An 11,111-nucleotide genomic window follows, 5' to 3' on the forward strand; every position below is an offset into this window, starting at 1 on the left:
CAATTTAATCACGGTAAAAATATGTTCATTTTGTTGTAGTTGTAGCTCCCGAGCGCATCTTGTTTGAATGATGCGAGTAAACACAGCTGGCAGCCGCGGTGAAACTCGAGCGACTAGAGCGATGCGATAGGAGCGTTTAGAGCGAAGCGAATATTCGCATCGCGTCCGGTCTGAACGCAGCATTAAAGCGAGCTCCGCGCTGCACTGGAAACGCGCCATTACATCACCAGAAGTCCTAATTTAAGGGGTCATTTCTCCCCAAAAAAAATTGTTTACTCACTATATCAACAGCCCTACCAAAAATATTTTCCACCAGCCGCCACTGCTTGTAAGCTATGGTTTTACTTATTTCCCTTCTAATATGTAGTTGAACATAGCCATCTAGCATAAACAAACATGACGCCTGTGGGGGAAACTTCTAAAGCAATTGGAGTCAGGACTCAAAGAGACACGAGGAGAGCTGGAGCTTTGATGGCAAACACTGACGGTTTATTTGGAGCTTCGGCCGGAGAATTCACAAGACATGTCACGGGCCCCGGTTTGACCACACCGTTGAGATGCCACAATCAATTCTGAAGAACTCTTCTGTAGCTCGAGCTTTTAACTAGTTCAGAGTGTAATAATCAACATTCTTTATCAGCGAGACTAAACAAATATGGACCCTGAATCTAACTAGAGCTGTCGTCCATAGAAAATAACCTACGTTCCTAAAAAAAAAGGGCTTCTAGATGTCCCTGAACGATAAACTACCTCATGCAGCTTGTGCTCGGTCATAAACTGCAACAACAATGTGCCCAAGCTGCCCCTCCTTAAGAGAGATAGCAGCAACACCCAAGGCCGTAGACCTATGCCATGGGAAAGGAGAAGATGATGAACTGTGTCAAAGGTTGAATACCTAAGCAAATTATTCCCCAACAACGCCATTAGTTGGTTTTCCTCTCGAGTTTCACGAGTCACCAGCCTCCACAGTGCGTGAATGTGTGTGTAGTGCTTAATATGTTGTCCTTCTGCCCCCCAGGACCAGCGTCAGACTGACTCCATTCAGGTGCTGCAGGGCCAGCTGGAGAACGTGACTCAGCTGGTTCTCAACCTGTCCGTCAGAGTGAGCCAGCTGCAGAGTGATGTAGGTACTGCTGCAGGCACAAAGCCTTCGTCTGTAATCAGGAGCTTTTACAGTTTCATATGAAACCAAGTAAATATACTCTTTTGGTTTACAAAAGAGATTAGTCATCACTCATCAGCATGATACATGGGTCAGGGGTTTTTAGGATATTTTTTTGGCAGAGCGAGGCAGGGGTTATGGGAGAAAGAGAGGTATGACTTTCAAAACAAGTCCCTAGGCTGAAATCTGACCTGCAACGTAGCAGTTACGGGTCAATAGAGAGGTGTAGAGATGATGTCGTTTGTAGGCCGACCTGGTTGTTGGCATCACAAGGGCTCCTTTCACAAAAAGCTATCAGATCTTTACATTGGTCTTTTTAATATTGCAGAAAACAAGATCTGTGACTAAAACACGTTCTGATACTTACTTGTTCAGCAGGATCATTTCCACATTATGTACACCATTTATATGATGATAAAATAAATAAAAATGTAAGCATAAATGCATCCACAGAAGTAAAATGCTAACGTTGGGCTATAAACAACCACTGCTTAGCTAAAGGCATCTAATGTTGGGCATGATGACATTAAGAAGTTTCATTTAGCCACCCCTTATCTACCACTTTTTGATGACACTCTTTTACACACTTTGAGGACATTCACCAGTAAGGTATTTAGTGACATGTTTTATAGAACAACATATGAACATCTCTTAAGCTTGTGTTAAACACAGACCTCCTTTCAGGTTGAAAACAACAACAAAAACTGTTGACTTTAAGAGAATCAAGCGTAGTAAAATGCTAACTCGTTTTCGAGGTTTAGGACTCATTACTGCACCACTCTCTCCGTCACCGCTTGGCTACGACATGCTCCAACCCTGACAACAATTGGAAACATTTCTTTTCAGCTACTGAATGGGTTGACATTTTACTGATTTAACTTCTGTAATACACGTCTGAATGTCTACGTATGGATTAGTATCAGTTCTTCATTCTGCCTCTAGTTTAGTCCCGTCAGACGTTGCTGCTGTTGTGCTAATGATGTAATGGATGTTCTATCTCTAGGTGTCAGACAGGCAGAACTACCTGCTGCTGTCTCTGCTGCTGTGTCTGTGCCTCGGCCTGCTGCTGTATGCCAACCACTGCCGCTTCTCCGATGATCCTCCAACCTCAGACCCAGAGCCCCCCCCATCCAAGAGCTACACCTTCTGCTGTCCTGAGAGGTAACAAGACATCAGGCTTTCTGCGGAAACATATGAAAAAGGACAAATCTTTCAAAAGAGATGCACAGGCTGCAGTGGAGACGCTGATTCATACAGTTTCTCATCAAGGGGGGGGTCTCCTGTCCCCGGTACAAACACACTGCCTGAGGAATGTTATGTGTATTTTGTCATTAACCTTTTTCGGACCACTTATTTATTTATTTTGGTGACGATCCGACCTCCATGCTGCTACTCTGGTTCAAACTGCATCCACCAAACAATATGATTTATCTCGACCTCCCCAAAAGAACCAGAATCTGACACGGTGTGAGATGTCTTTTTTAGCTGTTCTGTCGTCATTTCCTGCGATCTTCTTCATGCAGTCAGTCAGAATGAATATGAATACGGGGCGTATCTTTGACTATTTATAGGCAAACATGGGCGTTACGTGAAGCCTGCAAAAGCTGCGCTGCATTTCGAGTTGATTGTGATTTATAAAGGGAAACCGGCGTAGGACGTTCGTGCGCAGTGTTTTATAAATCGGAATATTTGTGTGCGTATGTATTTGCTTTGTCCTACGTACGCCACCTTCCCACGTGAGTCCTACGCAAAGTTTTATAAATGAGCTCCCTGGACACGCAGGTTAAAAGTCCATTATCCAGGCAAGAATTGTATTTGTTCATTTCATTTCCCTTCAATGATCAAACATAAAAAGAACAGTTTTTCTTTTACGTCCTCTCTTGCGATGGAAAAGAAACACATGTCTTTACCTTTCTACCAATAAATACCAAACCCCTGATGCCAAAACAGAAGCTTAAACAACTGGTCAAATAACTAAAACAAATACACTTAATCATGATCAAATGACTATGTACAAAACTGATATAAAAATCTGAAGGCCTTTTTGTTGCTTTCTCCCTGTGAAATAAGGCGTTAACCAATCACCTTGGGCGTAACGGGTCCCTTTTCGTGTGTCTTTACGATAATTAAAAAACGACACAGACTCTATAATCTGAAGATTTTGAAATCTTTATCCTCCAAACAGATCCCAGATCCACTCCTTCCATTGTTTCCTTTCACAATAAAATCCCTACACTATAATTATCACAGTATTTTCCATGTATTTATTTTTTTGAAGACATTTTCTTGAGCAACCAATTTACTTGGAGCAGGAAGAGGAGGGGATGACGTCAGAAAAAACCCTTACTTGGTTTGCCTGTTCGCGTGTTTCTGTTGTTTATTCATCTCGCCCCTGCTGTGTGAAGACCTTAAAAATGAAATGCTCGGATGCATCTCTGCATACGGTACATGGAGGCTTAGAAACATCTCTAATGGGTAGGGTAAAAGTGAATAAGCACTGAGTGGCATCTCCAAATGGGCTGTTAGAGCTAATGGCAGAGGTTACCGCGCCTCGAACGGCTCCTTCTCATTAAGCCAGTTTATTGATACGATTAATCATCAAGAGAATCGCAGCCTGAATCTTAAGTGACGACACAGTCGTGACTCATGTCCAATAAAGGTGCTACATACCGTCTATCCGTTCAACCGTTGCCGTTTCCTTTATAGGCCGTTCTCTTCCTGTGGTGAGACGGGCCTGAAGAGGAGTGCATCCTATCCACTCATACAATCACTTATCGCTGAAGGTACGTTTCTACAACACGAGGTCTATCAGGGTAATGATATGTTTGTTTCCGTATATGTTGAATATCTGATCAATCGAGTTATGATGGGGAAACTAACCTGTTTTTTGTCTTGCAGGCCCAGACATGCTGCATGCCGGGGAGACACCGAGTCTTTGTCCAGCTAACAGAAAGGTGTGTAAAGATGATTTTATCGTGGAACTATCCAGAACTTTCAGGTCTGCTTTCTGTCCCTAGAGTCCAAATAAAACACAGAGAAGCAGCGTTTAGTTATAATGCTCCATATATCTGGAACCATCTCTCATAATCTCTGTGTGTGGGAGAGAAACTCCCTCTGGAGGGAGCTTTGGGATTTTAGCCTTTGCAGACCATTTACATGCACTCAAACCTATATAACACACGACTACAGGAGAGGGAAAATGCCAATAAGCATAAAAGGCCCTTTTTATATCAAAAGACTTTTCATATTTTACACTGCACTGTAACTTTTATTCTTGTATTTAATTTGAGCTTGTTTTATTTGTATACTTTTGGCTTTTCAGTAACTGTTTTTAAAAGTATTTTTATATCATTTAATGTGTTTCTGTTGCACTATATCTTAATGTTTTTTTCTTCTTCTGTAAAGCACTTTGAATTGCCCGTTGTTGAAATCTTCTATACGAATAAAGTTGCCTTTCGTTTTTGAAATACTGGTTGTAACAGTTCTCTCTCTTACCTGTCCCCTGCAGAGGAGACGTCGCAAGATGAAACCCTTGGAGAAAGTGGAGACTCTGAAACCCTCTTTCCACGCGGCAACAGAACTTTGTAACGGAGCCGTCGTATGTAACGGTGTCCCTGTCTCTACACACCCTATACCCTTTACCAAAAGATTACTTCAACCTATGTTCAGAGACTCGCCGTCAGAGGGCAGCTCGGAGGGGTCCTCACACTCCGACGACCCCTCCTTCTGTGGCATCACCACAGCCTGCAACCGAATCTGTGACGGGCTCCCGCAACCCAGGACGCGGGCGGAGAAGCGGGCGTTAAGACGCGGGCGTCCCAAGCCCAGCTGCGCCGTGGTGGACCTGATCCAGGTCCCACGCAGGGTCGATGAGATGCCCATCTCTACCATACACGACCTCATGAAGAGGCACACGGAGCAACGCTCTGGGACATATGGGGTTAATGTTCCCCTCTCAGGTCCTGTTTGACAGGACTCCACTCCTTCTCACTAACTCTTTCCAAAAGAGGGACGATGTTTTTTCAGTAGCCACAGGCAGCGTTGAGCTTCCATACGAGACAATCCCTTCACTTAGTTTTTTTGTTCATGTTCGCGTCAGATGTTTATATTTGTTAAACTAGAAAAATCAAAGAAATGTCTTCCCAGCTTTCCATTAAAGCTTTTCTCTTTTGTTTGGAGTTATTGAGTCTGACTGTGTGTTGACCCTATACAAAATGATTGAATCTATATTTTGCTCTTGACATGTTGCACACTGACCCTGTAGCCAACATCTCTAACGTGTAGAAATGACTGTTTTCAAACAACCATCTCAGTTTTCCATCAGTACCTTATCACTCTACTCATTCAGGTCTGACCTCTAAGTTAACCTGCTCTCAGGACATCGCCTCAACATTTCAAGAACAAGCAAAACACTTTTTCGGTTGTCAGTTCACGTTCAAAATAAAAGCACATGAAATGTATTTGGACTCTAAAACCCTAAGATGACACATAAAAGGATTTAGGATTTGTATATTTAGTTGGGAAAATATACAATTCATACAAAAAACATTTAAATGTTCTTTTGTAAGATATTAATCCATTGCACCTGAAAGAGAAAAACTCAAAACATGAAAGTATATCAATAAAGAAATACTTTTATTTTAGTGATACTGTAAACAGCAACAGGTGCTTGAATTAGCACTGGGGTCCACTCTTCAAAATGATGCTTGAAATATTCCAATTCTAAGCAGTTATTGAAACAAGAAACAGGAAGATTGAGTATTAGTGGCTTGTGTTTTTCTCAAATTGGTGTGTTTAACACCATGCAGAACTAAACACTGGAGTATGTTGGTTTCAAGAGGTTATCGGACAATTGGGGCAAGTGCACCATAACCCCACCTGTTGTAATCAGAAGGAAAAGTGTTGTAAGTGGTACTGAGTAATTTACCTTGCTTTTGTCATTCAATATTATTATACAATGTTAGGTTAGTTTACCGTCTTGCCGGATATGACTGTTTTAAAAATGATGTATTCATTACATTTGGCCCCGAGTTTAGTGTGGGAAACTACCGTGCGCATGCGCAGTGTCAAACAATGTGATGCCACCTGGAGATGAGTGCCTGTCGCCACACTGCAATTTGATTGGCTGTGGACTATTTTCAAGAATAATTGCTTCAGTCTCCTTGATTTGCATTATCTTCTACAAACACATTTGAAAGTCTTCCTTTTGAGGAACACACTTTAAATAAAAACACCTATGTATCGACAAGCCGCAGGCTTATGTTTTAAACCCAAACCATGGTCCAAAAAACAGTTTTAACAGAGGTTCTTCAGGGAAATGTAGCTTACTGCTAACTTGCAAAAGGAATACGTTTTTTTTTTCCGTTGTGGTTTTTTCGCAGCAAATGGTACCTGTTGAAGAGCAGACTTTCTGGACTTCGAGTATCTTTCTTTGAGAGGATTACCAACAATGAAAGCAGGAGGAAAACGCATTGACGTCGGGCTAGCTCTGGAGAGCCAACATGGCTACGTCACGTTGAGAACAGGTCTGATTATCACCCAAATTATGAAATGATTTTTCTGGTATTGCATCTTTCCAAAGTAGTTGTTGCTCCCTATATAAAAACACCAGTGCATGTTACACAGACACCTACTGTAGACAATTCTCTGTAAACAAGATGGTTGTTGTGATTGCTGTACGGCCACAATGAAACAGAACATGCAATCAACGTGCAATAACATGCTATGTTTATGCATCATATTGGATGAAATTGAACATTTGTTATTGTGGCTGAGAGACAGTGTAACTTTCTGCATATAAACATCATCCAAGTTATTATTCATGTTCTCGGCTCCAAGGGTGTAACTGGTTTGAGAAGTGGGGGGGGGACACAAAACAGGGGGTCCTCCGCAATGAAACATTTTTCTCAATTTAATTCCATTTCCTGCCTTTCTACAAATATATTAGGGACTATGGTGTTAAACAATCCAAGGAAAATGTGTAGTGTATATAACGAGGAAAATATTTTTTTCTTTAAATTGAAGTTGAATGCATCAATCTGGTGCACTTTGAGAGCAACATTAAGAGATGTATGGATACAGCTCTCAACACTCATATGAAACAGAACTGTATATATATATATTTCAATAGGCCTACTCCAAAAACCATTAGAATATGCTCACAACCAATAACACATAATTGATACTGTATACTCATCTCTCCTCTCTTTATCTTACCTAGTCTGCATTCTTTCTTTTTATTTATGCATATTTTACTAATCACTCCCCTTTTAAACTGTGTTTTTTTTTATTTTTGACCGACATTGGAATGATTTCTTAACTTATTTTGAACAACTATATTAAATATAGTTGAAATATTTGTTTACATAGATGACCAAACCGTTTGAGACCCACTGAGATTACTTACTCACTCACTCACTCACTCACTCACTCACTCACTCACTCACACACACGCTCCTCCGTGTGACAGAGAACTAGCACATATCTATATTTACGAGTCTGAAAACAGCATTTTTGGATGCAGAATAACCCAGACTATTTGTCTGTTGATCGATTAGTCGATTAACATAAGATATTGTTGAGTTTTTAAGTTAGTAACAGTTTTTTGGTAGCACTTTACAATAAGACTACCCTTATAAAGGGCTTACGGACAGTTTGTAATTCATTAATTAATTAGGTTGTGAACACTGTATAAATCATTAATAAGCTTTATAAGACATGAGATAAACAGGGCAACTGTGACCGGTTGCTTGCCAAATAGTGAGCCCACATGTATCTGTACTGCTAAGCCTTATATTGGCTACCTAGCTTGATTCATCTTCTTCATCAGCCAGCATCCTTGGTATCTGTTGCTCACTGAGTTGATTCTCGCTAAGTAGCCAATGCAGGCCCGGTTCCAGAACAAAATGACTCAGGGTGCATCTGAGATTAGAGAGGGTGCAGTGGTAAAGTGCTATTTTTATAAGTGGGGAGTGGGCTTAACACCCTCTAGGGGGGTCCTCACCTCCTCTAGGGGGGTCCTCACCTCCTCTAGGGGGGTCCGGGGGCATGCTCTCCCGGGAAGATTTTTTTTTAAAATATTGAAGTTAAAAGCATCAATCTGGTGCACTTTGAGAGCAACATGAAGAGATCTATGGATTGGATACATCTCAACACCCATATGAAACAGAACTATACACAGATTTACTTTTTCTTTATGGATATTTTACAAATCACTCCCCTTTTAAGACCGAAATGTCTACATGCATAGCAGAAGATGGCATCTTTTTTACAGGAATATTCCAGCCAATCTCTGTTTTGAAACCATGAGCTGCAAAATGAGCGCCTTACCCCACTGTACAGGCGAGTTGGGTACTTTTTTTAATATACCTGGGCAGGCTCTGTTTTGCCGAGGTCCTCTGGCACTTGCGGGCCCGCCGAGGGGTGGCGGTGTTTGGGGCAACGAAGACGTTTGCGGCTGCTCCGCCTCCGTGGGCGAGGCGGGCAAAGCCGGCAAGTCGGGCGGGAGGACGTTAGTGTCCACGACAGTGGCCGCGGGAAACGTAATGTCCCCATGATCTGAACTGTTATTACCTGCAGTAGATGCAGTGTTACTGCTGGCGATAAGGGCTGGTTGTTTGAACAATTTTCTGATGTCCATCATTGACTGCCGTGTAAGCACCTTGCAGATGATGAACGCTCAGAGGAGACTCGGCACGTCACATCTGCACGCCATAGGACCCTGACCAAGCGTCGCTCCTGGACGTTCAGGGAGTGAGACTGTGTTGGCACAGGTCACGCACACCTGACATAATAACGTTACTTAGGCTACCATTTAAATTGACCAAATAAATGCAGCAGACAATGTTATTTAACCACAATTACAATTTATTTTATTTCAACTATATTCTTCTTCTTATTATTACTATTATTATTATTATATATGTAATATCTTTCACTTTTTTTTTCTTCAAATGAGGGTGCATAACGACTCAACTGAGGGTGCAATGCACCCTTATGCACCCCGTAGAACCGGGCCTGAGCCAATGTAAGGCTTAGTCATCTTGCCAAATGAGCCTGTGTTGATGTATGAAAACATGTTAGATCTGGTTTATAAATAGTTCTTAATGATTAATAAAGTGTTTACAACCTAATTACTAACCTAATTATAAACCCTTTATGAATCCTTTATAAGGGTCTTATTGTAAAGTGGTACCCTGTTTTTAGTACATTTGAGCTACGGCCCTTATTTCCTTTATGTAGCATATGGAAGATATATCTATATGAGCCATCCGTTCTGCATTATTCAATCATCTAAACTACATATTGTTAGTGACACATTTACAATGAATGATGAATACACATTTGCACTTGACATGTCAGTAATGATGCTAAACAGTTAACATTTCAAATAAGACCCAGGAGGTTTTGAGCTTTGATAGCTGAAAGCATTCACCCACTGAGTACTCTGACCTTGTGCTTGTGCTGTTTGTGTTGACTTGACTACCAGATGCAGTATGTGTTATTTACAGGAATATGAGCAGCACAGTAAATAGTGCTTGGTTACATCAAAACTAGGGATGCACGATAATTATCGGCCCGATATTAGGAATTATGACGTCATCCCGATAAACCCGATACCAGTATTAATAGCCCCGATAATATACAATATATTTTTTGTGTAAAAAAAAAGAAACAAATACTGCGGTGTGGGTGGATTGGGATGAAGGGCGCTTGTTTTTCACTCGGCTCCTCCCGTTTTGCCAGTACTGTGGTATTAGTGGTTTAGGAAGAGGGGAGTTTTTTCACAAATCCAGCGCTCCCTAACTCGTGAAGCCAGGACAGTAAACAAACATGTCGTCGGTGGTATGGGCGTTGGAGCTATGTGCAACTCAAGGCATATGCTCGAACCGGAGCTGCCTGGACGCTGCAATCATGTTGCGCACTATCCGTGCTGAGTGTGCTGACTTTTCGTACAATGTCCCACTGTCTGGCTTCCTGCATAAAGTCAAGTGCTCGGCGCAGTTGTGGCGAAATGTCGCTCCTCTGTTTTCATTTAAACAGCTCCGTATATCCGTTAGCGCAGCTAGCTAGCACCAGATGCTAACAACAACAATGCACGTAAGGTCTCTCTCTCGCTCGCTCGGGCCACTCATACACACACCCTCCCGGTCCTCCCAATAGCCAGTCGGTGCCTGCCGGTGAGCGTGGAAGTGTGGTCTGCCACAAGCGGGCGGCAGGAGCGGGGCTGTCAGCATCAGCTTGTAGATGGTATTTTAAACTCGATACACTCTGAAACTACGGGGCGGCCGAGGAAAAAAAATACACATGCGTTAATCGCGTTAAAATAATTAGTGGCGTACATTTTTTTGTATTATCGGTTATCGGTATCGGTCTTCAGAAGCAGGAAGTTATCGGTATCGGTTTCAAAAACCCAATATCGTGCATCCCTAATCAAAACATGAGGTCAATTTAACTGTGGGGAAAAAAGACCAGCACTATGGCTGACATCTCTCATCAGGTCACAGATTATGGTGCAACATGTTTTATATATGACATGCATATGCTCTGCTTTGATTGGCTTAGTTGCTTTGAACTGATTTTCTTGTGTTTTTTTTAAACATCGTTTTGCAAATCTAAGCTGCATAAACAGAAACACACACACTTCAGTTACACAACATGCTCACCACACAGTGCAGTAACACAATCACATAAAAGCACTTGTACAAATATTCATGCACCAATGTTTATATTGAAGCTGAAATAATTGGGATGTTTTGTTTTCTTGACATAAATCAGACCGTTTGGTCTGCAGGTGACAAACAACTGAACTACTTGAATCTCTCTTATGTAAGTGTGTTGTTGCTTTGTCCAGCAGGGGGCAGTGTAATCTTTGGCTAAACCTTCTTTGCATGATTTTCGATCCTACCGTCATCATTATTCTCCATATGATGAGTCATTACTCAGGATG

The 11,111-nt window shown here is 41.8% G+C and overlaps 1 protein-coding gene across 4 annotated transcripts in view; it reads left to right on the forward strand.

Annotated features, from left to right (window-relative positions):
* The window catches only part of LOC117545549 (SUN domain-containing ossification factor-like), a 32,052-nt gene extending 26,712 nt beyond the window's left edge, over positions 1 to 5,340 (forward strand). For 3 of the 4 annotated variants that reach the window (XM_034215377.1, XM_034215374.1, XM_034215376.1), the window contains 5 exons: positions 1,019 to 1,123; positions 2,166 to 2,323; positions 3,869 to 3,945; positions 4,061 to 4,116; positions 4,671 to 5,340. In XM_034215377.1, coding sequence (XP_034071268.1) covers positions 1,019 to 1,123; positions 2,166 to 2,323; positions 3,869 to 3,945; positions 4,061 to 4,116; positions 4,671 to 5,132 — 858 coding nt within the window. In that variant the 3' untranslated portion in view covers positions 5,133 to 5,340. The remainder of the gene's footprint in view (positions 1 to 1,018; positions 1,124 to 2,165; positions 2,324 to 3,868; positions 3,946 to 4,060; positions 4,117 to 4,670) is intronic. The other variant, XM_034215375.1, reaches the window with a different exon arrangement.
* The last annotated feature ends 5,771 nt before the right edge of the window (positions 5,341 to 11,111 follow it).

The sequence above is a fragment of the Gymnodraco acuticeps genome, unplaced genomic scaffold, assembly GCF_902827175.1.
Source record: "Gymnodraco acuticeps unplaced genomic scaffold, fGymAcu1.1, whole genome shotgun sequence".
NCBI lineage: Eukaryota > Metazoa > Chordata > Actinopteri > Perciformes > Bathydraconidae > Gymnodraco > Gymnodraco acuticeps.